Source organism: Trachypithecus francoisi, unplaced genomic scaffold (assembly GCF_009764315.1).
Source record: "Trachypithecus francoisi isolate TF-2019V2 unplaced genomic scaffold, Tfra_2.0 Lachesis_group14, whole genome shotgun sequence".
In the NCBI taxonomy this organism is placed as follows: domain Eukaryota; kingdom Metazoa; phylum Chordata; class Mammalia; order Primates; family Cercopithecidae; genus Trachypithecus; species Trachypithecus francoisi.
In genome coordinates this window covers 42,397,871-42,425,409 of record NW_022681459.1, presented here as the reverse complement: position 1 = coordinate 42,425,409, position 27,539 = coordinate 42,397,871, and the positions used below count along the sequence as shown (strand labels likewise).

Genomic DNA, 27,539 nt, shown 5'->3' with positions numbered 1-27,539 from the left:
AGCTTGTTCCCGTTACAGAAGGCGATGGGCCGGGAGCTGAGGAACTACAACTCCTAGAGTACCCCGCGCCGCTGGGACGCCGTGCGGCTGTGGGGCGGGACGAGCGCAAAGATGTCCGCGCCCCTGCCGGGAGGCGAGGTGAGAGTCTTTGATCGTAAACAGGCGCCCGGAGCTGAGGCAGTTCCTGCACGTGTCGCGGGACCGGAGACGCTAGGGCCAGGTATTCCAAGGATGCAAGAATCCTGCAAATCCGACATGTAAACTGCTTCCCCAGCCTCCAGCCGAGCCCTGCCTTTGCCTCAGGCCCCTTCCTTTTCCTTCTCGGGGAATCGACCTCGGGAAGGGGTGTGGGCAAAGAGATGAGGACTCTCCCTTTTCGCCCAGGCCAACTCGGGATATCCCGGAACCTTTGGGGAGGCGGTCACTCCGACGTCTGAGGACCTGGGCCTTGGGCCCGGACTCGTTATGAAGAGTGACTGCTCGACCTCTGCAGCCCCCTTCAGGGGGCTTGGGGGACCTCTGCGCAGCAGCGAGCCGGTGCGCGCCGCCCCGGCCCGGGCGCCGGCCGTGGACCTTCTGGAGGAGGCGGCCGACCTCCTGGTGGTGCACCTAGACTTCCGGGCGGCGCTGGAGACCTGCGAGCGGGCCTGGCAGAGTCTGGCCAACCACACCCTGCCAGAGGAACCCGCGGGCACGTACGTGTTGGGCTCGGAAATGAACCGATTTCCGGGTGCTCTTGTGGTGGGGCTCAAGGTCTCAGGAGTTGTCATTCCCAGATTGTCCACAAGGAGCTTTACACCTCGCTTTCATCAGTGGTTTGTCTCCGAGAGGGTGGTTGCTCATCGTGTGCCCATTCTACAGAGGAGGGAAGTCGTATAACAAGAGCTTAGTGGCGAACCCACAGCCAATTATTTGCTCCTTGTTCCAGGGTAGAATGGCATGATGCGAAGGCTGAATGTGTATTAAGTGCTAAGTTCTGTCAGTAAGCAGGTGGTAAAAGTCCTCTCCCAGGTACCTCCGCCCCGCCCCGCCCAAGGTTGTTTATTCCTGACGTTGCGGATGGTGGGGAATGGAGGTCATGGCAGGAGTAGTGTTCTGGTCCAGTTGGAGGACTGGATTAAAGAATTAATTCAGGGCCGGGCGCGCGGGGGGCTTACGCCTGTAATCCCAGCACTTTGGGGGGCCGAGGCAGGAGGATTGCTTGAACCCAGGAGTTCGAGACCAGCCTGGGTAACATAATGAGCCCTCTTCTCTAGCACAAAGAAGAAAAAGAAAAGAATCCGGAGAAAAAAAACCTTGGGCTTGCATTGCTCTTTCTAATGCCACCAGCCTTGTCTGGCAGGTGAGAGCGTCATTTCTTTGCATTGTAAAGTTGGGTTAGGCCACTCTAGGGAGGTGTTAGGTAGAATAGCGAAAGCTGACCTCAGAGAAGGATGATCTGGAGAGCCCTGGCTGTGTTTTAGGGTACTGGGTGGAAGCTCATTTCTGTGAATGCAGAAGGCTTTGCTTCTCAGTGTCTGGAGGAACTTTACTAGGTGGTGCCTTTTAGCCAGCTGTGGAGTTGCTATACCTCCGTTCAGCCAGAAACCTTGCTCCAAGCCCATTTGTTCACTGAGCAAACTTAGTTCCAGCTCTTTTTTCTCCCACACACCGGTGATGCGTGTTATTTCCCCCTCAGGATTACCATTCCTCTTCATTTAAATCTGATTTCACCTGGATAAAAAGATGAACGTTGAGCAACAACTGACTTGCCTCTTAAGAGGTTTACAGGAACTTTTAGTTCCTGGGGGAAAGGGCAGCCCATCTGAGTACTAACAGTGATGAGAGAGATGATGGCTGCTGAGTTGGGAGCTGGAGAGGAACAGTCCCAAGGTGGAGGTGGGCATGGAAATGGAGGGGAACCACTTCTAACTGAAATTGGTTTTTTTGCTGACAGCTCCTTGGAGGTGAAGTGCTCCCTGTGTGTTGTGGGGGTCCAGGCCCTGGCAGAAATGGATCGGTGGCAAGAAGTCCTCTCCTGGGTCCTTCAGTATTACCAGGTCCCTGAAAAGCTACCCCCCAAAGTCCTGGAGCTGTGGTGAGTCGTCTTTGCTGACTCATCAGATCGTTTCAGAAACAAGAGGATTTTCATCTCCTCTCCTCCATCAGGGACTAATACCTAGTCTTTCCCCCTTCCCTACTATTGCCCTCCACATCTAATTCTTTCCCTTCACTTCTTTTTTTTTCCTAGACTTCCATACATAGCAATAAAGGATAAGGGAGGAGGAATTTAGGAGTAGAATAGATATAAAGAAGGGAGGGGACAGGGAATAGGAGTGACATGGGATGACCGAGTGGACACAGCTGAAAGAGCAGCTTGCTACATCCTGGGAATTTCTAATGCTTAAAAAAGAAGTTTTTTGTTTTGTTTTGTTTTGTTTTTGTTTTTTTGAGATGGTGTCTCCCTGTGTCACCCAGGCTGGAGTGCAATGGCGTGATCTCAGCTCACTGCAAGCTCAGCTTCCTGGGTTCATGCCATTTTCCTGCCTCAGCCTCCCAAGTAGCTGGGACTACAGGTGCCTGCCACCATGCCCGGCTAATTTTTTTGTATTTTTAGTAGAGACGGGGTTTCACCGTATTAGCCAGGATGTTCTCAATCTCCTTGGCCTCCCAAAGTGCTGGGATTACAGGCGTGAGCCACCATACCCGGCCAAAAAAAGCAAAGTTTTTAAAATGGACACTTGTAATTGTACATATTTATGGGGTAAGTTTGACATTTCAATATATGCTGTGTATATGTTGTATAATGATCCAATCAGGGTAATTGGCATATCCATCACCTTATGCATTTATCATTTGTTTGTGATCAGAACATTCAAAAGCCTCTTTTCCAGCTATTTTGTAATATGCAATACCTTACTGTTAACCATAACCACCGTACTATGCAATAGAACACCACATCTTATTCCTCCTAACCCATCGTAACTTTGTACCCATTGACGAACCTCTTTCTGTCTTCCTTTTCTTCCTTCCTTTCCCAGTCTCTGGTAACCACTGTTCTACTCTCTGCTTCTATGATATCAACTTTTTTTTTTTAAAGATTCACATGAGTGAAATCATGTAGTATTTATCTTTCTCTGCCTTGCTTATTTCACTTATTTCACTTAACCTGATGTCCCCCAGGTCCACCTGTGTTGTCATAAATGAAAAGATTTCATTCTTTTTCATGGCTGTATAGCATTCCATTACACACACACACACACACACACACACACACACACACACACACTTTCTTTATCCATTCATCTATTGTTGGACACTTAGACTGATTCCATATCTTGGCCATTGTGAACAGTGCTGCATTAAACATGAGAGATAATGGATTGCTAGGTCATGCGGTAGTTCTATTTTTATTTTTTTCACCTGGCCATTCTTGAGTTTATTTTGATGACACTCGGTGAGAGTTCCCTGTACCTAGAAGAAGGTGTTGGGACTCTTGGTGTTGAAGTGTGGCTTGTGCTGAAGACACAGGACCTGGTAGGGCAGCAGGAACTTGATCTTGGAATTGTGGAACTGCTTGACTGTCGGCTGGGGGCACTTGCTGGCTGCAATCTCCTCCACTTTCATGATCTGGATGGTGTAGGCCCTGGTCACGGTGCTGGGTGCCCATCTTGGTAGCACTGGGTGGTCAGGTCCCACTATTCTGCATTCATATTGTGGATGCTGCAGTAAGCGTCATAGTGTAGCCAAATGCCAAAGTTCTTCACTTGCAGGGGGATTTTTGGAACACCTGCCCAGTAGACACTTGCCCCTGAAGACTTCATCTTCTTTTTTTGTTTTGAGACGGAGTCTTGCACTGTTGCCCAGGCTGCGGCTCACTGCAACCTCTGCCTCCTGGGTTCAAGCGATTCTCCTGCCTTAGCCTCCCTAGTAGCTGGGATTACAGGTGCCCGCCACCATGCCTGGATAATTTTTTGTATTTTTAGTAGAGACAGGGTTTCACTATGTTGGTCAGGCTGGTCTCGAACTCCCTACCTCATGATCCGCCCACCTTGGCCTCCCAAAGTGCTGGGATTACAGGCGTGGTGTAATCCCACCAGCCAAGACTTCATCTTCTTTAGTTGAGATACAAAGTACCAGAAGCGGGACTTGGCAACAACTTGCTTAGGTGCAGAGATTTGCTGGCAGTAAAAGGGCAGCATTTGGGGGTGGGCAGGCGGCAGATACTCTTGCAGTGTGCCCAAGGCCTTCATGGCATTCTCTCAGCACTTGCCACCACTTACAAAAGAAAGTGCCGTCTTTCCTATTTTGAATTTTTTAAAGGAACCTGCATTCTGGTTTCCATAATGGCTATACCAATTTACAGTCCCACCAGCAGTGTGTAAGTGCTCCCTTTCTCCACATCTGCATCCTCACCAACACTGATTTTCTTTTGCCTTTTTGATAAGAGCTGTTCTACCTGAAGCGAGGTGGTGTCTCAGTGTGGTTTTGATTGGCATTTCCCTGGTGATTAGTGGTGTTGAACATTTTTTCAGATACCTGTTGGCCATGGTACATCTTCTTCTGAGAAATGAGAAATGTCTATTGAGGTCTTTTTCCCTTTTGAATCCGTTTTTTTTTTTTTTTTTTTCCATGCTGTTAAGTTCCTGATATATTCTGGATATTAACTCTTTGTCAGATGGATAGTTTGCAAATATTTTCTCCCATTGTGTAGGTTGTTTCTTCACTCTTAATTGCTTCCTTTGCTATGCAGAAGTTTTTAGTTTGATGTAATTTCATTTGTCCATTTTTGCTTTTGTTACCAGGGCTTTTAAGGTCTTACTTTAAAAAACCCTTGCTCAGCCCAGGGTTGTGAGGCATCTCTCCTTTGCTTTCTTCTAGTAGTTTCATAGTTTCGGATTTTACACTTCAGTCTTGAATCCATTTTGAGTTAATTTTTGTGTGTGGGGAAAGGTAGGGGTCTGGTCTCCTGCATAAGGATATCCGATTTTCCCAGCACCATTTATTGAAGAGACGGTCTTTCCCCCTGTGTGTGTGCTTGGCATCTTTGTTGAAAATCAGTTGGCTGTAGGTGCCTGAATTTATTTCTGGGCTCTCTGTTCTGTTCTATTTTGTCTGTCTTTATGCCATACCATGAGAGTAGAACCATGCTGTTGTGGTTACTATTAAAGCTTTGTGTAGTATAGTTTGAAGTCAGGTAATATGATACCTCCAGCTTTGTTCTTTTTGCCCACAACTGCTTTAGCCATTTGGAGTCTTTTGTGGTTCCATATGAATTTCAGGATTTTTGTTTCTTTCTCTTTTTTTTTTTTTTTTTGTGAGACAGAGTCTTGCTGTGTCACTCAGGCTGGACTGCAGTGGTGTGATCTCGGTTCACTGCAAGCTCTGCCTCCCGGGTTCACACCATTCTCCTGCCTCAGCCTCCCGAGTAGCTGGGACTACAGGTGCCCGTCACCACGCCCGGCTAATTTTTTTGTATTTTTAGTAGAGACAGGGTTTCACCGTGTTAGCCACAATGGTCTCGATCTCCTGACCCCATGATCTGCCTGCCTCGGCCCCCCAAAGTGCTGGGATTACAGGTGTGAGCCACCGTGCCTGACCAGGATTGTTTTTTCTATTTCTGTGAAGAATGCCATTGGTGTTTTGATAGAGATTGCATTAAATCTGTAGATTGCTTTGGGTATTTTAATAATATTCTTCCAATTTGTGAATGAACACAGGATATCGTTCCATTTTTTTTTGTGTCCCCTTCAACTTCTTTCATCAGGTTTTATAGTTTTCAGTGTAGAGATCTTTTACCACCTTGGTTTAATGTATTCCTAGGTATTTTTTTTTTGGTAGCTATTGTAAATGGAATTGTTTTCTTGGTCTCTTTTCCAGTGGTATATAAATGCTGTTTTTTTGTACATTGATTTTTGTATCCCACAACTTTACTGAGTCCGTTTATTAGTTCTCTCTTTTGGTGGAGTCTTTAGGGTTTTCCCTATATAAGATCTTATTATCTGCAGACAGGGATAATTTTACTTCCTCCTTTCCAATTTGGATACCTTTTATTTCTTTCTGTTGCCTGATTGCTCTGGCTATGACCTCCACTACTATGTTGAATAAAAAACCGGTCAAAGTAGCCATCTTTGTCTTGCTCCTGATCTTAGAGGAAAGGCTTTCAGCTTCCCATTGAGTATGCTGTTAGTGATGGGTGCGTCATGGCAAGTTCCCATTAGCATCAACATTTCATCGGAAAGGGCTGGAGGCACAGTGAGGAGGGGTTGGATAGGAGAAGCATAGTGGTCATGAGAAATGAACCAGTCATTCAGCACTGACTCTAATTTTGTTGGGATCGGGTTTTTTGGGGACTGCAGCATTCTTTTATACAGCAAAATGCAAGAGCCTAGAGCTGTGCTGGATGTGGTGGGTGCCTGGCTCCAAGACCCAGCCAACCAAGACCTTCCAGAATATGGAGCCTTGGCAGAATTTCATGTGCAGCGGGTGCTGCTGCCTCTGGGCTGCTTGTCGGAGGCTGAGGAGCTAGTGGTGGGCTCTGCAGCTTTTGGTGAGGAGCGGCGACTGGATGCACTTCAGGCCATTCACACAGCGAGGCAGCAGCAGAAACAGGAACACTCAGGCTCTGAGGAGGCCCAGAAGCCAAACCAGGAAGGTAGGACATGATCCCTCTGTGACCTCTGTAAAGTGGATTTGTGGCCTTGCACTGTACTTCAGGGACCATCGTGAAACTCCTGGGAGCTTAGGAGCAGTTCTTTGTATACATAACTCTTGAATCACAGAATAGGAGCCCTGTTGAGTTGCTTAACAAAGTGAAGCCCAGACCCTCTGAAGTTGGCAGTGGAAGGAGAATCTCCACATGGGAAGGTGTTGCTGGGTTTTGGGACCTTGACTTGTCTTTTGAAAGTCATTTTTCCGCTGGAGTCCTCTGACGAGGTCTCTTGCTTCCACCATACTGGTCTGGGTGGGATGTCCTTCCTCCTTTAAATGCTGGCCCCAATACAGACACAGCTGAGATCTGCTGGGATAGCCAAAGGAATATAAGAAACTAATTTGCAGACCCTTTCCCTGGTCCCTGAATCTTTTCCGCCCTTTTCCGTGAGTAATGATCTAGTCTAGTTGTGAATACTTCCATGGACAGAAAGTCACCGTCTCTTTTTTTTGTTTTGTTTTGTTTTGAGACGGAGTCTCGCTCTGTCGCCCAGGCTGGAGTGCAGTGGCGCGATCTCCGCTCACTGCACACTTCGCCTCCTGGGCTCATGCCATTCTCCTGCCTCAGCCTCCTGAGTAGCTGGGACTACAGGCAGCCGCCACCATGCCTGGCTAAATTTTTGTATTTTTAGTAGAGACGAGGTTTCACCACATTAGCCAAGATGGTCTCGATCCCCTGATCTCGTGATCCACCCGCCTCAGCCTCCCAAAGTGCTGGAATTACAGCCATGAGCCACTGTGCCCAGCCCCGGCTAATTTTTTGTATTTTTAGTAGAGACGGGGTTTCACTGTGTTAGCCAGGATGGTCTCAATTTCCTGACCTCGTGATCTGGCCGTCTCAGCCTCCCAAAGTGCTGGGATTACGGGCACTGAGCCATCACACCCGGCCGTTCTGAAAGGTTTTAAAAAACTTTTACAAAGATTCATTCAATATAGTAAATAATATAGAGTCAAAATAAGTAATAAACATGAGGAAAATCATTTATATTCATGAGAGTTGCAAGAGTATCTGCAGTTAAGGTCCGAAGGCTTTAGCTAATACTTAGTACCCTTCTGCTCAGCTTTTTTTGTTTTTTTTTTTTGAGACGGGAGTCTCGCTCTGTCGCCCAGGCTGGAGTGCAGTAGCACGATCTCGGCTCACTGTGCTCACTGCAACCTCCGCCTCCCAGTTCAAATGCTTCTTCTGCCTCAGCTTCCCGAGTAGCTGGGACTACAGGCGCCCGCCACCGCGCCTGGCTAATTTTTTGTATTTTTAGTAGAGACTGGGTTTCACTGTGTTAGCCAGGATGGTCTCGATCTCCTGACCTCATGATCCAACCTCGTGATCCACCTGCCTCGGCCTCCCAAAAGTGCTGGGATTACTGGTGTGAGCCACCATGCCAGCATTTTTTTTTTTTTTTTGAGACAGTTTCACTCTTGTTGCTCAAGTTGGAGTGCAATGGCACGATCTTGGCTTACTGCAGCCTCTACCTCCCAGGTTCAAGTGATTCTTGTGCCTCAGCCTCCCAAGTACCTGGGACTACAGGCGCACGTGGCCATGCCCGGCTAATTTTTTGAATTTTTAGTAGAAACAGGGTTTCGCCATGTTAGCTAGGCTGGTCTTGAACTCCTGACCTCTGTTGATCCGCCCGCCTTGGCCTCGCCTCCCAGAGTGCTGGGATTACAGGCGTGAGCCACCGCGCCCAGCCTGCTCAGCTCTTAGAAGCAAGCGCAGAGGTTGAGGTCAGGGAATCTGATTCCCGTGACTCCCCTGAAGCTGTACTCTGTCTCCCTGGCCAGGCTCTGTCTCCCACAAGTTCCTGTCACTACCGATGTTGGTTCGCCAGCTTTGGGACTCTGCAGTGAGCCACTTCTTTTCTCTGCCCTTCAAAAAGAGCCTCCTGGCTGCCTTGATCCTCTGTCTCCTGGTGGTGAGGTTTGATCCAGGTAAGTGGTGGAGACTCTTCCCCCCTCCTTCCTGGGAAGGGGTTGTTATCAGTGCTGGGCCTGTGGGAGTGGGTATTTGTCAGTACTCCTGTCAGAGTCCTACTGGGGATGGGGGTCTCTCCTATGGCATTTCCCCCCGAGTCTGTTCCACAAGGAGGAATTGCTGGACTGGGGCATGAGTCAGCCCCACCCAGAAGGAGAGGCCAGTCCTGGAGTCCATGAGAACAGCCGAGAGAAAGTCCACTTGGCCCTGCTGACTCCTGAACATGGACTGAATCACAGCCCTCCACTTTTTCTAGGGCTGACCTCTGACCAGAACCTCAGAATTTATGAAAACTTCCCCTCGGCCAGGAGCGGTGGCTCACACCTGTAATCCCAGCTCTTTGGGAGGCCGAGGCAGGCAGATCACAAGGTCAGGAGATAGAGACCGTGTGGCCAACATTGTAAAATCCCGTCTCTACTAAAGGTACAAAAAAAATTAGCCAGGTGTAGTGGCACGTGCCTATAGTCCCAGCTAACTGGGAGGTTGAGGCAGGAGAGTAGCTTGAACCCAGGAGGCAGAGATTGCAGTAGCTTGAACCCAGGAGGCAGAGATTGCAGTGAGCCAAGATCGCGCTGCTGCACTCCAGCCTGGGCGACAGAGCAAGACTCTGTCTCAAAAAAATAAATAAATAAACTTTCCCTCATCAGAATGTCTACAAAAGTGTTAATTCAAGTATTAATGTCTAATGAAGTGTTAATTCGAAACAAGTTGTAAATGAAAAACTCATACCTTTTAGAAAACGTGGAAAATAGGCTGGACATGGTGGCTCATGCCTATAATCCCAGCACTTTAGGAGGCCGAGGCGGTTGGATCACCTGAGGTCAGGAGTTCGAGACCAGCCTGGCCAACATGGTTAAACCTCATCTCTACTAAAAATACAAAAATTAGCTGGGTTGTGGTGGTGTGTGCCTGTAATCCCAGCAACTAGGGAGGCTGAGGCAGGGAGCATTGCTTGAACCTGGGAGGCGGAGGTTGCAGTGAGCCGAGATTGCGCCGTTGCCCTCCAGCCTAGGTGACAGGACGAAACTCTGTCTCAAAAAAGAAAAAAAAAGTGGAAAATAGAGAAAAGTATAAAGAAAGGCACAGAAATCTGCTACTCTGCTATGCTTTCAGTCTGTTTCTGTGGATATAGAGATTGTAGGCAGTTACATGTCATACATATGCTTTCAAGCATGGCCTTAAATGGCTAAATATTCCAGTTCCCAGGAATGCCCCTAAGTAATTTAACAATCCCTGTTTTTGAACATTTGGGTGGTGGTTCTGTTTTCTGCCTGGCTGTGAAGAAGGAATGAGCTCCCTAAGTGATATTTGGGAACAACCCTGGTGATTTCCTGAGGATTGACCCCTCAGGTGCATGAGGCCAAACTTAGGCACTCGCTCTTTTAGGTTTTTTGTGTTACTCAATGTGAGTTATGTTCTTTTTTTTTTTTTTTTTGAGGCGGAGTCTCGCTCTGTCGCCCGGACTGGAGTGCAGTGGCCGGATCTCAGCTCACTGCAAGCTCCGCCTCCTGGGTTTACGCCATTCTCCTGCCTCAGCCTCCCGAGTAGCTGGGACTACAGGCGCCCGCCACCTCGCCCGGCTAGTTTTTGTATTTTTAGTAGAGACGGGGTTTCACCGTGTTCGCCAGGATGGTCTCGATCTCCTGACCTCGTGATCCGCCCGTCTCGGCCTCCCAAAGTGCTGGGATTACAGGCTTGAGCCACCGCGCCCGGCCGTGAGTTATGTTCTAATCTCTACTCTTCTCATGAATTTAGACTTAGAATATGATTAAGTTTCAAAATGTAAGAGGAAATCAGAAACCCTTCAAATGGTTCGTCTGTTTTGAGAACTGCCATTTATTAACTTAGTCTTTAGATTCTCCCTATTTCCCTATTTCTCTTTCTCTTATTCAGTGAGCTTTTTTTTAAAAAAAAAATTTATTTATTTATTTATTTTAATTTAAATTTAATTTTATTTATTTATTTATTTTTTTGAGACAGGGTCTTTCTCTGTTGCCCAGGCTGGAGTGCACCAGCGTGATCTTGGCTCATTGCAACCTCTGCCTCCTAGGCTCAAGCGATCTTCTCTCCTCTGCCTCCCAAGTAACTGGGACTACAGGCGCCCGCCACCACGCCCTGCTAATTTTTTTTGTTTTTTTTTTAGAGGCAGAGTCTTGCTCTGTCGCCCAGGCTGGAGTGCAGTGGCGCTATCTCGGCTCACTGCAAGCTCTGCCTCCTGGCTTCACGCCATTCTCCTGCCTCAGCCTCCCGAGTAGCTGGGACTACAGGTGCCCACCACCACGCCCGGCTAACTTTTTGTACTTTTAGTAGAGACGGGGTTTCTCCGTGTTAGCCAGGATAGTCTCAAACTCCTGACCTCGTGATCCGCCCGCCTCAGCCTCCCAAAGTGCTGGGATTACAGGCATGAGCCACCGCGCCCGGCCTAATTTTTAATTTTTATTTCTGAGACAGAGTCTTGTTGTGTTGCCCAGGCTGGAATGTTGCCCAGGTTGTAGTGGCACACTGCAACCTCCACCTCCTAGGTTCAAGCGATTCTCCTGCCTCAGTCTCCCAAGTAGCTGAGATTACAGGCACATACCACCATGCCCAGCTACATTATATTTTTAGTTGAGATGGGGTTTCGCCATGTTTGCCAGACTGGTCTCCAACTTCTGGCCTTAAGTGATCCTCCCACCTCAGCCTCCCACAGTGCTGGGATTATAGGCATGAGCCACCATGCCCAGCCAGTGAGCTTTCCTTCACATAGCTCAGAAGTGTCCTTCTAACCTGTCTGCTGAACACTGAGCAGGGATCCCCCATGGACGGCTTTGTTTGCTTTACAAAGAAGTCACGAGTTAGCTCTCGGAATGCTCAGTATCATCAGCGTTCATCCCTGGCCACCTCCTGACTGATACAGATTTAGAAATTCTTTATGATTCTTTATGGTTGCTGTAAGCCCTTTAGTCTCGTAAACCCTAGTCTCCTAGTGGGGATGGCATGAGGACATTTAAGCCTGCTCTTTCCAAGGCTGCTTCAGAAGGGCCTGGCCCAGTGGCCCTGACCCTCAGCAGCAGGCCCGACTCATTGGAGTGATGATGCTGAGGGGAGGAGAAACTGCACCTGCAGGCTGAGGCGGGAAGATCACTTGAGCCCAGGAGATTGAGGCTGCAGTGAGCCGAACACGGACTGTGCTGTACTCCAGCCTAGACGGCAGAGCGAGACCCTGCCTCTAAAAAAACAAAGCAAAATAACTACGTGTAATTGTTGGTGGGGTCTCCCAGGCTGGGAGATGGCAGAGTGACAGGCGAGAGGGGCAGGACGTTCACAGTAGTCTCCCTCTGCCCTGCAGCTTCCCCTTCCTCCCTGCCCTTCCTCTACAAGCTGGCCCAGCTCTTCCGCTGGATCCGGAAGGCTGCATCTTCTCGCCTCTACCAGCTCCGCATCCGTGACTGAGGGTCCCTGCGCACCACAGCCTCTCTGCTCCTCATGTCTGCGGCAACAGAAGCAGAGTGACAGAGCAACACATCCACAGGCGCCCCTGGGGAAGTGGGACCAGCCTAATCTCGTGGAGTGCACTGTGTCTTGCTGCCTGGGTGCGCTCTCCTTTGCACCCCACTTCGGCTGTTCGTGGTAGATGATGTGGAAACAAAGCGGGACCAGCAGGCACAGCACCTCCAGAACAGTGCCCCAGATGACCAGTGGCCCCTTGAAAAGGAGGGGTTTGGGGACAGGGACTATGTCCATGAAACATTCCATCTTCTCAGCAAAGGCAAGGGGTTGGTTCTTCAGGTCAGGATGTTAAGGGAGCTGGAAGTTCAGAAAAAGCCTGGTGGAGTGACCCTTGGCCTTTCGCTTCTTGAGAAACATACTTCTTTGCTGGGCATGGTGACTCATGCCTGTAATCCCAGCAGTTTGGGAGGGTTAGGCGGGTGGATCACTTGAGGCCAGGAGTTCAAAACCGGCCTGGCCAACATGGTGAAACCCCACCTCTACTAAAAATACAAAAATTAGCCAGGTGTGGTGCATGCCTGTAGTCCCAGCTACTCAGGAGGCTGAGGCACGAGAATCACTTGAGCCAGGGAGGCAAAGGTTGCAGTGAGCCGAGATTGTGCCACTGCACTCTCTCAAAACAAAAAAACATGCCGCACAGGACAGTACCTTAATTAGCTAGAGTGCGATCTGAAAGGGCCTCTTGCCTGCGCTGTGCTCCCCAGAGCCAATCTAATTCTGTATCAAGATGCTGTTCCCATGGTCTTGCCATGCGCTTGAAGCTGTGGGAGCCTTCTTACCGTTCAGACTGGGGCGTGGTTTTCAGAACCACCCTATTGACTACTGAAAACCAAGTGAGCCTTACAACTCTTATCACTGGGTAAAGTGATCTTGCCTGGTGCCTCTTGGTCTTCAGCTCAATTTTCCAGGTTGTCCTGGCCAAGCCTTGCTCTGTTACGCGCAGTGCCTCTGCCCACTCTTTCCCCGCCAGCCCCTCCCTCCCGCCCTGCAAATTGTCCATTGGCTATTTCACCAGGTTCTGCTTGTATCCTTGCCTCCTTGGTACACACCATTGCAGGTTCTTCCCTTTCTGTGTCCCATTGTCCTAGTTATGTTCTGTTGTTTGTGTAATGCCCAAATTTTTCTGCTCGTGTGGCCTTGAAAAGTAGGCCAGCCTTAGAGACTGCTGAGCTGAAAATGGAACTGAGTAATCAGGTGAGCTGGAAGGGATGTGGGGGTGGGGCAGAGGAGAGACATGGGTTTTGAAGGCAGTGAACAATAAAACCTTAGGGAGGTGGCACCGAGGCCTTAGCATATGAGGAGCTCAAATGTTTCAGTGTTGTTTTCTTACCAGCCACAAGCATCTTCGGAGTTTCTGTGCAAGGAAGCATAGAGTACTGCTGTGCTGTCAGGATGAAGAAGGGCTTTCTGCAGGGGCTGGCCTTTCTGTACCCAGAGGCCAAGCAGGCTGCCCTGCACCGTGTCCTTGGTTGGTGTTGATGCCAAAAATACAGAAGGTGCTTGCTAGCTTTTCCTTGGTACATTTTCGGGGGTTGCCAGTCAACAACTTTTCTTTAGAAAAATGGGTAAAGTAGGTAAATGTCACAGGCCCCTTAGAATTAAATCTCTAGGGCATGGTTCAAGTCTGTAGGAAGCAAATCTATGCTTTTTTATATGGGCTTTTAAGTAGAGCTTAGAACCCTGGGGGGAGAAGGGCAGTCAGGTGAGGTTTGAGATTCCTTCTATAGAATGATTTCTTAAAATGAAAATCTGGGCCCACTTACTACCCTAGATAAAATGCTTCAATGGCTTCCCATGGCTCACAGGGTAACATCTAAATTCTTCATGGAATTGAAGGCCTCTGTGTGCTGGTTTTGGCTAACACCTCCCCTTTCATGTGGGGCCCCAGTTCATTATACCCAGGGCCTTCCAGCTGTGCATCATCACAGCTACAGCACGCTCCCCTTGGGCCTGTGTGCCTTGGCTCACACTGTCCTGCTGAAGGCCTAGCACCTGCTCTCGGCCTGGTGAGCCCCTGCACCTTCCAGGCTTACTCAAAGAATTCTTTCCATGCCCCCCCGCCGCACCCCCCCGCGTCCTGAGCCCTGTTTCATGTCCCTTCTGTGGTAGTGAGCCCATGGTCTTGTAATTGTGAACTTCTTTGTTTCCCCTTCGAAGTTGGGGAGTGCTCATTGCAGATGCATCCAAGAGGGGTAATCTGCGTATTAACAGTGGACATGTTGATTGTTTCTGCAGGGTTCTGAAGCATGCAGCATAGAACAGATACCTTTACATTTAGGGGTGCTAAGGAAAGCAGGAACCAGTAATCCTCTTCTGTGGTTGGAGGGGAGGCTTGGGAGGGGGGTGCAATGGAGAGGAAACAGGCTACTGATGGCCAGCCTGGGGTGGAGGTGGGTGCAAGCAGGACAGATAGTGTCTGGGGGCGGGGGGTGGAGGCTTTGCCTCTAGAAGGGCTAGAAGGGATGAGGAAATGGCTCATAGCTTCGTGCAGGTGATCCCTGTTCTTCTGCATGTGTGTTTGCACATGAGTGTATGTAGACCACAGACCATTAAAAAATATGGAATTCAAAAGTAAGTTACCAAAGGGTATTCATGGAAAAGAAAGTCTTTTTTTTTTAGTCTTGCTATGTTGCCCAGGCTTAACCCGAACTCCTGGGCTGGAGCAATTCTCCCCCTCAGCCTCTGGAGTAGCTGGGCCTACAAGTGTGCGCTGCCACACCCAGCTAATAAAATCTCTTTCTACTCCCACTGTCTATTCCCCAGTTTCGTGCCCAGAGGCAACCCCTGCCAGTCTGTTTATCCCTCCAGATACAGTCTCTGATAGTAAGCTTTTCTTTCTCATACACTAATGATAGTAGTCACATACACTACACACACTGTGCCACATTTTTTTTGTTTTTAACTGTCTCGGCTGGGCGCAGTGGCTCACACCTGTAATCCCAGCACTTTCGGAGGCCGAGGTGGGTGGATCACCTGAGGTCAGGAGTTCATGATCAGCATGGCCAACATGGTGAAACCCCGTCTCTACTAAAAATGTAAAAAAATTAACCAGGCACGGTGGTGGGCACCTGTAATCCCAGCTATTCAGGAGGCTGAGGCAGGAGAATCGCTTGAACCCGGGAGGCAGGGATTGCAGTGAGTGCACTCCAGCCTGGGCAACAAAGAGTGAAACTTGGTCTCAGAAACAAAACAAAACACAAAAACCTTTCTCAGTCCCAGCATATGTGGAGCAGCCTCATTCTTCATAGCTGTGTGTCGTTCTGTTGTGTGATGGGGTCACAGAGCACAGACCTGGTGTCCTTTTCCTTTTTAATGTGTAGAAACCCCTCCATTCTTTCCAAAGCCTACAAGCACAGCAGTCCCACATTTAGGGTGAACAGTAGTGGTCAGAGCTCTTTACTGTTACTTTTGGGCAAACGCAAACCAGGCTGGCAACCACCACTGCCGCAGAGGGGAGATGAGAACAGGCCATTTCACACTCTGGACGTTCAGTTTCTTTCTAAATCTAGAATGGCACTTGGGTGTCCTCTGCCATCCACTGAAAGCAGCCCAAGGAACTGTCAGAAAGAGAAAGTCATGACATGAACCGAGTAGGGCACCTCACTGTGCCGTCATCTGCTTTCCTCCCTCCCAGCACGGAAAAGCCGTGGGGCTGATGGACTTTGACCTCGCAGCCACAGATGGGGCCTGTGGGAATTCTACTGATTTACTCTCTGGCCTAGTCAGGCAGCCCAGCTGTGGCCTGACCAAGGTCTCCTTCACCGCCCTGGCCTGGCACCTTTGGGAACTGAATACGTGGAGTGTTAACCAGAAAAATGTCTGGCCCTTTTGTCTCGCTGCCTTTGGAAACGTCAGTGTTTTGGGCTGGTAGGAAGCTACAGGACAGACAGTGGGCACAGTGCCTAGCAGCCTGTCACGTCCTCCCCCTCCCCCAGCCTCTGCATTCCTCCTGCCGTAGTGTAGGGGTCCAGACATTGTTTGCCACCTCTAGGCCTCTTGATAAAACAGCAAGTATTTTTCTTGTCTTAAAGCAATCATGTATATTTTAGAAAATATTAATTGCATAGAAGGAAATACAGGACCCACCACTCAGAAATAATTACTGTTAATACTGGTTGATTTTCTTTCAGCTTTTTTTCCCTAATTAATTAATTCATTTTTCCTGCAACTCCTGCTTCAGAGACTTTTTTTTTTTTTTCAAACATCCAGCTTGCCATGGTGGCTCACACTTATAATCCCAGCGCTTTGGGAGGCCAGAGTGGGAGGATTGCTTGAGTCTAGGAGTTCAAAGCTAACCTGGGCAACCTAATGAGACCCCATTTCTTTTTTTTTGTGAGGGGGTGTTATAAAAGCCCTTTTATGAAGCCATTTTTAAACAAAACGTTTACAAAAGAAAAAAAGACACAGAAAAAGAATAACTTGCTTCATATGTCCCAAAAAGAGAAAAAAAGGGGACAATGCCAACATGCTCAACAATAAAGGGTTATTTTACTTTTTTAATACAAAATACAAGCAAAGGATACATATACTTAGAGCTCAGGAGCGGTCGTGCAGTCCTGGAAACCCTTCAAGAAAAGCAAAGCAGGAGTTTGTTTTTTCTTTGTCTATGCAGATACATACAGAGATGGGGATATGTGAAAATTAAACATCACAAAAGACCATCACACGAGTCTACCAATGCATGTTGCATCTATAATTCACAAACATGGTCAACAAAATCATGTTCATTTCAACCCCATTTCATTTAAAGAAAAAAACCTGACCAGGCGCGGTGGCTCACGCCTGTAATCCTAGCACTTTGGGAGGCCGAGGTGGGCGGATCACGAGGTCAGGAAATCAGATCATCTTGGCTAACATTGTGAAAACCCGTCTCTACTAAACAAAATACAAAAAAAGCCGGGCAATCCCAGCTACTCGGGAGGCTGAGGCAGGAGAATGGTGTGAACCCGGGAGGCGGAGCTTGCAGTGAGCCGACATCGCGCCACTGCACTCCAGCCTGTGCGACAGAGCGAGACTCCGTCTCGAAAAAAACTTTTAAATAAAGTGGTTACATTCAAACTTTAACTTCCTTAGTACCATGCTGCAGATTTCAGTATTGTTAAGGTATTGCAAGAATGCCCAACCGTCTGGTGTCTGATCATGTATCCAGCAACATTGCAGTATGAAGAAAAGAGATGCCCCGGTTGAGACCCCATTTCTATTAAAAATAAATGTAAACACCCAACCCTCTTGGCAGCCCAGGCACTTGAGAACCTGTGGAAAATGGCAGTGTGCAGCCAGCATGGCTCCACTAGAGAGAGCGGCGGTGGTTAGGAAAGGACTGGCGGGAAGGGGCCATGTTGGCTGGACAACCGCAGGTAAAGATGGGATTGTGAGGTACACAGTCCAAGGCCCACTCACCAAGGGCTGGATCCAAATACGCAGGGTTGAGGTTCTGTGACCTACTTCTAATTTTAATACTGACCCGAGTTCATATTGAGCTCTGCATGTTTCCCAGCTCATATTTTCCAACAGCCCCTTTGAAACTTTCAACATCCTCTTGTCACTTTTGTACTATCCAAGGTGGGACGGACAGGTGTCAGATAATAGCAGAGACTTGGTGAAGAAATGAAAGCACTTTTGTAGAAGTGTGTCAACTCAGAAAAATGTCTCTTTTTTTTTTTTCGGAGTCTTGCTCTGTCTTCCAGGCTGGAGTGCAGTGGCGCGATCTCAGCTCACTGCAAGCTCCGCCTCCCGGGTTCACGCCATTCTCCTGCCTCAGCCTCCAGAGTAGCTGGGACTACAGGTGCCCGCCACCACGCCCGGCTAATTTTTTGTATTTTTTAGTAGAGACGGGGTTTCACAGTGTTAGCCAGGATGGTCTGGATCTCCTGACCTCGTGATCCGCCCGCCTCGGCCTCCTACAGTGCTGGGATTACAGGCGTGAGCCACCGCGCCCGGCCAGAAGAAAGCCTCTTTTTTTTTTTTTTTTTTTTTAATGGAGTCTCGCTCTATCGCCCAGGCTGGAGTGCAGTGGCCAGATCTCAGCTCACTGCAACCTCTGCCTCCCAGGTTCAAGCCATTCTCCTGCCTCAGCCTCCCAAGTAGCTGGGACTACAGGGGCCCACCACTTCGCCTGGCTAATTTTTTGTATTTTTAGTAGAGAAAGGGTTTCACCGTGTTAGCCAGGATGGTCTCGATCTCCTGACCTCGTGATCCCCTGCCTCGGCCTCGCACAGTGCTGGGATTATAGGCGTGAGCCACCGAGCCAGAAAAAAAGTCTCTTTAACGACGACCTCAACGTAATTTATATGGAGAGGTTTCTTAGGTGGAAAACCGATTTGTATGGTCCTTAGAATGTAACCTACAGGTTCTTGCCATCAGAAAAATGCATGCATACTTTTATGTCACAGGCTTATTTTCCAATTGTAGTAGAGCGCCATCCCTGCTTTGGCTTCTTGCCTTGGCTCTGACCCCACTGACTGCCCCTTTTCTGTCTCCATAGCTAGTTTATCTTTTTCCTTTGGCCTCCCTCCCTCCCTCCCTCCCTCCCTTCCTCCCTTCCTCCCTTCCTCCCTCCTCCCTTCCTCCCTTCCTCCTTCCTTCCTTCCTCCTTCCTTCCTTCCTTCCTTCCTTCCTTCCTTCTTCCTTCCTTCCTTTCTTTCTTCTCTCTCTCTCGTTTTTTCTCTCTTTCTTTCTGACGGAATCTTGCTCTTGTCACCTGGGCTGGAGTGCAGTGGTGCGATCTCGGCTCACTGCAACCTCCGCCTCCCGGGTTGAAGCCAGTGAGGTAGATATTACCATTTTTAGAGACAGCAAAGCAGACTCAGAGGGGCTAATGTGCCCAGTGGCCCACAGCTTTTAAATGGTAGAGCTGGGATTTGAACCTAGGCATACGGGTACAGGATTTCTGTTCTTATCTCCCTCATAGCACCTGGAATGAGGCCATCCATGTAAGAGGCCAAGTAATAAAGATTTGTTGAATGAACTTGGATTTTGGCCTTAGGAATTAGGGAGGGAAGAAATAGAAGCAGCAAAAGTTGGTGAGCAGTAAGACCAGCACCAGGGCTGAAGGGTGGAGGTGGGGCAGGCGAGGGCTCGGTGCTTTGGCATCTGTTTAGTAGTATCGTTGCCCAGCTCCCTCCAGAGAAAGAGCAGGAGGTATTCCTTCTCAGATGTACCAGCGACGACAGAGCCTGGCGGGCATCCTCCTGTGTGGGTATAAATACAAGTTGGTCGTTTCATCGGATGACTCACAGATAAGCCATGCTCTTGGTTACCAGTGGACTTAGTGGGGTCCCAAAGAATGGGCTGCTTCCTCTGGAAAGCTGGGGAGCTGGTGAAAGTTTTTGGTCACCCCACCAGAGACATCCTACCCATTCCCAGTCCCTCTGTGGGCTCTGACATCCTCCGTCCAGCAGGCACCCCCTGCTCTGGAACATTCCGGGAATGCTTCCTACTCCCCTTTTAGTACTTGTTCGTGTTCTGTCCTGTTTGTGGATTTCATGGTCTCCATAGAGACAAGTGCCCGTTTTCAGAGGTGCTAAAGACAATGGCTAAAAGATGTGCTCTGTTGATCATCCCAGGAAACATCATTTTGTAAAGCTTTTAAAATTTATTTTATTTTATTTTATTTTTTTTAGAAACGAGGCCTAACCCCAATGGAGTAATTTTGCTGCATACATGAGAGACATTGTGGGATTGTGGTTAAGAGGCTGGGTCCCGGGCCCATAATGCCCAAGTTTGTATCTTTTTTTTTTTTTTTGGAAACAGAATCTCACTCTGTCGCCCAGGCTAGAGTGCAGTGGTGCCATCTTGAATCACTGCGACATCCCCCTCCCAGGTTCAAGCGATTCTCCTGCCTCAGCCTCCCAAGTAGCTGGAACTACAGGCACACACCACCACGCCTGGCTGATTTTTGAATTTTCAGTAGAGACAAGGTTTTACCATGTTGGCCAGGCTGGTCTCAAACTCTTAACCTCAAGTGTTCTGTGTTCCTCAGCCTCCCAAAGTGTTGGGATTATAGGCGTGAGCCACCACACCCAGCCCGAGTTTGTATCTTGACTCACCTGCTTTGACCTTCAAATAATCTTTCCTGTGCCTCAGTTACTTCATAGGTTTGTTGTGAGGATTAACTGGTGCTAATCCATGTAAAACATTGAAAAGGTGCATAGCATATAGTGAGCAGGTGCTAGTTATTATTGTTGCTGTTAATTCAGTGAGATAAGGAGGGGAGAGTTGGAGTGGTAGAACTTAGGATCTTGTGAACATCACACCACAGAAAAGACAGAGCTTCTGATTCCTGTTCTCAGCCTAGGAGATAGGCTTTGCAAATGGCTCTGATTTCTTAAAGAAGTGCTAAGCCTTTTTATATGTTCATTTAAGACCATGTTTCATTTTCTAAATATGCAATACATTCATAGGGTTTGTAAAAAGGCTTGAAAAGTCTAATGTGAAAACCATATTAGTTCATTTTCACACTGCTTTAGAGAAGTACCCGAGACTGGGTCATTGTTGAAGAAAGGAGGTTTAACTGACAGTTCTGCATGGCTGTGAGGCCTCAGGAAACAAGCGATCATAGTGGAAGGCAAAGGGGAAGCAAGGCACATTTTACATGGTGGTAGGAGAGAGAGAGTGAGGGGGGGATGCCACACTTTAAAACCATCAGAACTTGTGAGAACTCACTCACTATCACAAGAAAAACATGAGAGAAACTGTTCCCATGATCCAATCACCTCCACCAGGTCCCTCCTCCGACATGTAGGGATTATAATTGGAGATGAAATTTGAGTGGGGACACAGAGCCAAACCGTAGCACCTCCCATCGCTTCGTTTAGTAAGTTCACCCACCCCAGTGACAGCTGCAGCCTTAGTTTGTTTTTTGTTTTGTTTTGTTTTGTTTTTGTTTTTTGGTTTTTTTTTTTGAGACGGAGTCTCGTTCTGTTGCCCAGGGTGGAGTGCAATGGCATGATCTCGGCTTGCTGCAAGCTCCGCTTCCTGGGTTCTCGCCATTCTCCTGCCTCAGCCTCATGAGTAGCTGGGACTACAGGCACCTGCCACCAGGCCCGGCTAATTTTTTGTATTTTTAGTTGAGATGGGGTTTCACCGTGTTAGCCAGGATGGTCTCAATTTCCTGACCTCATGATCCGCCTGCCTTGGCCTCCCAAAGTGCTGGGGTTACAGGCGTGAGCCACCGTGCCCTGCCATGGTCATGAGTTTTAAATTTATTCTTCCAGAGTTTTTTCCACCAATGCAAAATCAGTATGGATATAGATCCTAGTTTCTTCTTTTTTATAAAAAAAAAAAGTAGTATATTATGTACTTTGTTTTATTCCTCACTTTTTTTTCTTATAAAAAATATAGGCCGGGCGCGGTGGCTCAAGCCTGTAATCCCAGCACTTTGGGAGGCCGAGGCGGGTGGATCACCCAGGCGGGAGGTCAGGAGATCCAGACCCTCCTGGCTAACACGGTGAAACCCCGTCTCTACTAAAAATACAAAAAAAAAAAAACTAGCCGGGCGCAGTGGTGGGCGCCTGTAGTCCCAGCTACTCGGAGGCTTAGGCGGGAGAATGGCCGGAACCCGGGAGGCGGAGCTTGCAGTGAGCCGAGATCGCGCCACTGCACTCCAGCCTGGGCGACAGAGCGAGACTCCGTCTCAAAAAAAAAAAAAAAAAAAAATATATATATATATATAGATATAGATATATATATATATATATATATATAGAGAGAGAGAGAGAGAGAGAGAGAGAGAGGAGAGAGAGAGAGAGAGAGAGATAGAGATGGGGTCTTACTACACTGACCAGGCTGGTGTTGAACTTGCCTCAAGTGATCCTCCCATCTTGACCTCCCAAAGTGCTGGGATTATAGGCATGAGCCACCACGCCCAGATGATTTTTTTATTTTTCAGAGAGGTGGCATGATTTTGATGATAATAAAGGACAATATGTAATTAATGTAATTATAATATAGCCTTCTAGAGACCAGGTGCAGTGGCCCACGCCCATAATCCCACCACTTTGAGTGACCAAGGAAGGTGGATCATGAGGCCAAGGCAGGTGGATCATGAGGCCAGGAGTTTGAGACCAGCCTGGCCAACATGATGAAACCCTATCTCTTCAAAAAATCTAAAAATTGGCCGGGCACGGTGGCTCACGTCTGTAATCCCAGCACTTTGGGAGGCTGAGGCAGGCTGATCATGAGGTCAGGAGATTGAGACCATCCTGGCTAACATGGTGAAACCCCATCTCTGCTAAAAAAAAAATACAAAAAAATTAGCCAGGCATGGTGGTGGGTGCCTGCAGTCCCTGCTATTCAGGAGGCTGAGGCAGGAGAATGGCGTGAATCTGGGAGGTGGAGCTTGCAGTGAGCTGAGATTGTGCCACAGCACTCCAGCCTGGGTGACAGAGTGAGACTCTGTCTCAAAAAAAAAAAAATCTAAAAATTAGCTGGGTGTGGTGGCATGCACCTATAATCCCAGCTACTTGGGAGGCTGAGGCACAAAAATTGCTCGAACCCAGGAAGCACAGCTTGCAGTGAGCTGAGATCGAGCCACTGCACTCCAGCCTGGGTGACAGAGTGAGACTCTGTCCCACACATACACACATAAAAAAGTATAAATATATGGCTTCCTGGGTATAGGATCGGACTGGTTTTGGTTCTGGCTTTGTTACTAATTTGCCCTGTAACATTGTATAAATCATTTAATCTTCTTGGGTCCAATTTTTCTCACCTCCAAGATGGGGACAGAAATTACCTTCCTTGGCTGGGTGCAGTGGCTCATGCCTGTAATTCCAGCACTTTGGGAGGCCGAGACCAGCCTGGCTAATATGATGAAACCCCACCTCTACTAAAAATACAAAAATTAGCTGGGTGTGGTGGTACACACCGGTAATCCCAGCTATTCAGGAGGAGGCTGAGGCAAGAGAATCTCTGGAACCCGGGAGGCAGAGGTTGCAGTGAGCTGAGATCCTGCCACTGCACTCCAGTCTGGGAGACAGAGTGAGACTCCGTCTCAAAAAAAAAAAAAGAAAAAGAAAAAGAAAAAAATTACCTCCCTCATTTTCTTTATAATATTATTGTGTAAAATGAGTAAAAGTCTATAAGAAAAACTTAGAAAAGTATTAAGTGATACACATATGTGTATGTGTGTATGTATACATATACACATATATATAAAATATATGTATACATATGCAATGGAGTAATGAAAATACTGCATAATAAAGATAAAATAGATTAAAACTATTTAAAATAGATGCATGAAATAGGTTAAATAGATATTGATGTCTGCATATAGGCACATTTAGTTGGATTAAGTTAGATTTAAATGGTCTGATAGAGAACTGTGCATACAATTATAGAGGCAACTGCAAATCAACCCTTTCTCTGGGCTGTCTAAAATAATCAGGTACCAGACCAAAAACTGACATGGTGTCGGCCTTACCTTTTAGTGACGATTTGTAGGAAGAGGAAGGTGGGGGCTGGTGAGTGGAAAGGTAGTAGAGTTTGTGAGGGAATGTTCTGTGTAACTGAAGACAAAGGCTGGGGATTCGTGGACCGGAAGGTGTGAATCTGCTCTGAAGGACAGGCAAGAGTCCAGCCCAGGGAAAAAGGTGCAGGTGGGTAGGATTTGGGTGGGTACTTGAATTAAAAAAATGGATTTGTGGCCGGGCACGGTGGCTCAAACTTGTAATCCCAGCACTTTGGGAGGCCGAGACGGGCGGATCACGAGGTCAGGAGATCGAGACCATCCTGGCTAATACGGTGAAACCCCGTCTCTACTAAAAAATACAAAAAACTAGCTGGGCGAGGTGGTGGGCGCCTGTAGTCCCAGCTACACGGGAGGCTGAGGCAGGAGAATGGCGTAAACCCGGGAGGCGGAGCTTGCAGTGAGCTGAGATCCGGCCACTGCACTCCATCCCGGGTGACAGAGCAAGACTCCGTATCAAAAAAAAAAAAAAAAATGGATTTGTGAGTGCATATTGCTGGAGTCAAAACCAAAAAATCGAATTGGCCAAAGTGAAAAATCGCCTGGGTCCTAGTATGGCTCTGCTGCCAGATGGGCTGACTGGACTTCTTTTCGGGTTTCTGTAACAGTCCATGCTACTTATAGTATACATGAAATGCTTTCTATTCATTCAAGCAACCTTACTAAAAACACGCCATGAAAATAAAAGTCTATATCTTCCCTTCAAAATACATTCATATGTGCTTATTGTAAGCATATATCTACCACTTTGAGTTTGGCATTCTTTTTCATTTAATCTTATTACCTATTCAGCTTCCAACGTTATCACTTCCTTACTATATGCATTTGTTTCCTAGGACTGCTCTTAACAAATTGCCACAAATGTATGGCTTAAAACCACAGAAATTTATTCTCTCACGGCTCTGAAGGCCAGAAGTCAGCAAGGCCTCTGCCTCTGAAGGCTGTAGGCAAGATTCTTTCCTTGTTTCTTCCAGCTTCTGCTGGCTCTAGGTGTTCCCTGGCCTGCGACAGCATCACTCCAATCCCTGCCTCAATCTTTGCTTGACCGTCTTCTGTACCTCTGTGTCTTCTCTGCCAAGGATGCATGTCATTGACTTTAGGACCCACCCTAATCTAGGATGATCTCATCTTGAGGTCCTCAGTTATGTCTTGAGGTTCTCAATTATTTGGAATAATGTAATTATTACCTTCTATAATTATATTATATATATATCATTATACATCTATAATGTAATCTATAATTACATTATTCCAAATAATGTCACATTCTGAGATTTTAGGCAAACATATCTTTGGGGGGCCAAAGTTCAATCCACTAATCCATGTTAGTAACCATGCAGTGTTCCTTCTTATTTCTATGTTGACCATTTCAGCTCTATTTATTATTATTATTATTATTATTTTTGAGATGGAGTTCAATCTTGTTGCCCAGGCTGGAGTGCAATGGTGCAATCTTGGCTCACTGTGAGCTCCGCCTCCCGGGTTCAAGCAATTCTCTTGCCTGAGCCTCCTGAGTAGCCAGTATGACAGGCATGTGCTACCACGCCCAGCTAATTTTGGATTTTTAGTAGAGACAGGATTTCACTATTTTGGCCAGGCTGGTCTCAAACTCCTGATCTCAGGTGATCTGCTCTCCTCAGCCTCCCAAAGTGCTGGGATTACAGGCGTGAGCCACCATGCCCGGCCAGCTCTTTCTAACTTGAAAACAAAAAGATGGTTCTTGCAAAATACCTCAAGTGTACCTCATTTACCTCAAATATACCTCATGGTCCAAAAGTATTTAGTAAGCAACATACCATTATAGAAAAACACATAGCTTGTGGCTCCAACTTTAAAACCAGAATAACCAAGTGAAAAGTCAGTACAGATTCTTACTTTTACTTAAAAAATCAAAGGTACACATTGGGAATTAAACTGCTATGTTTTTTCTTCTTTCTAGAGATGTGGTGTACATATTTTCTGGTCAGTAATATTCTACCAATGGTATTAAACCAAAGCAGGTAGACGACCAGCAAAGGTATTTACTACTTCCTACGCAGGCTGAGATGATGAGTGGAACACCATCTCGGTGGAAAGATTTTGACAGGAAGAAGAACTTGCAGAGTCCCGACCTGTCCCAGAGAACAGAACAAACTGATGTATATGGAAAGGATTTTCGGCAAACATGCACAAACACAGTTAATGTGCTGGAAGAAGAGGATAGCTTTTAGTCTATTTCCAGCAGGTGGCCTACACTCACTGGTACCCCATACAACAGGAATGAACTCCGATGTAGAGAGCATTTTTGCCTTCACAGCACTAACAACTAAAAGGCACACAGATACTCTGATCTTTAAGCAGATAGTCATGGAATTCTCAACATCATATCACTAGGTTAGGCTGAGGGTTCATCTATAAAAGTATTTTTCCAAAAATAATGCTTTAAAGAGACTTCTAGAAACAGTGGGACTATATCAGGATCAACAGAAGACCTTTTGACCCAAAGATTCAAATATAGAACTAGGGATTGATTTTCACATGTAGTTTTTAGGTAAAGGACATCTCTTTCAGTTGGTTCCTACAGCCAAGACTAGCTTTGATCCTGGGAGATTCAGAAACCTCAAGACAGGCAGCTGGCTTGAGTAACACCCTAGATAACAGTCCCAGTCAAAAACCCCACTGAGGTTGAAGGACTGAAACTGACCTATGTGAAAAAGCTATGAGTGCATGAGAAGACTCATGCTGATTTTGACCTTTTGACCTTCCTTTGGCCCTTTGCCCTCAACTGCTTGGTGGAGAGTAGCGAGGAGGAGCATGTGGCACCCTCATTGGAGGCGGGAGCACTGCTGCAGAAAGTGATCTCTTACTCATACTTCAAGACACAGCCTAAGTATGACCACCTGTATGGACGCTTCCCTGATGCCCAGGATCAAGAAAAGAATGTGGCCACCTTCCAAGGCTCCCAGTAGCTGCGCAATGACCTATGTCAAAACCCGAACCAGAGCAGCAGTGATGAGATCACCCTCTCTTTTTTTTTTGAGACGGAGTCTCACTGTGTCTCCCAGACTGGAGTGCAGTGGTGCGATCTCGGCTCACTGCAAGCTCTGCCTCCGGGGTTCATGTCATTCTCCTCCCTCAGCCTCCGAGTAGCTGGGACTACAGGTGCCCGCCACCACGCCCGGCTAATTTTTTGTATTTTTAGTAGAGATGGGGTTTCACCATGTTGGCCAGGATGGTCTCTATCTCCTGACCTCGTGATCCACCCGCCTCGGCCTCCCAAAGTGCTGGGATTACAGGCGTGAGCCACCATGCCCGGCCAGCTCTTTCTAACTTGAAAACAAAAAGATGGTTCTTGCAAAATACCTCAAGTGTACCTCATTTACCTCAAATATACCTCATGGTCCAAAAGTATTTAGTAAGCAACATACCATTATAGAAAAACACATAGCTTGTGGCTCCAACTTTAAAACCAGAATAACCAAGTGAAAAGTCAGTACAGATTCTTACTTTTACTTAAAAAATCAAAGGTACACATTGGGAATTAAACTGCTATGTTTTTTCTTCTTTCTAGAGATGTGGTGTACATATTTTCTGGTCAGTAATATTCTACCAATGGTATTAAACCAAAGCAGGTAGACGACCAGCAAAGGTATTTACTACTTCCTACGCAGGCTGAGATGATGAGTGGAACACCATCTCGGTGGAAAGATTTTGACAGGAAGAAGAACTTGCAGAGTCCCGACCTGTCCCAGAGAACAGAACAAACTGATGTATATGGAAAGGATTTTCGGCAAACATGCACAAACACAGTTAATGTGCTGGAAGAAGAGGATAGCTTTTAGTCTATTTCCAGCAGGTGGCCTACACTCACTGGTACCCCATACAACAGGAATGAACTCCGATGTAGAGAGCATTTTTGCCTTCACAGCACTAACAACTAAA

The 27,539-nt window shown here is 47.3% G+C and overlaps 1 protein-coding gene and 1 pseudogene across 3 annotated transcripts; one reads left to right on the top strand and one right to left on the bottom strand.

Annotated features, from left to right (window-relative positions):
- PEX26 (peroxisomal biogenesis factor 26) lies at window positions 1-26,642 on the top strand. Of its 3 annotated transcripts, none has more exons than XM_033232999.1 (6): window positions 1-138; window positions 385-695; window positions 1,937-2,077; window positions 6,339-6,634; window positions 8,470-8,616; window positions 25,558-26,642. In XM_033232999.1, exons 1-6 carry the CDS (start codon window positions 112-114, stop codon window positions 25,620-25,622), a joined length of 987 nt encoding a protein of 328 aa, XP_033088890.1. In that variant the 5' UTR covers window positions 1-111; the 3' UTR covers window positions 25,623-26,642. The 3 variants fall into 3 exon arrangements, with proteins under 3 accessions (XP_033088890.1, XP_033088888.1, XP_033088889.1); XM_033232997.1 differs by lacking the exon at window positions 25,558-26,642 and adding an exon at window positions 11,988-12,477; XM_033232998.1 differs by lacking the exon at window positions 25,558-26,642 and adding an exon at window positions 12,020-12,229.
- LOC117096727 lies at window positions 3,454-3,803 on the bottom strand (annotated as a pseudogene).
- Window positions 26,643-27,539: the final 897 nt, after the last annotated feature.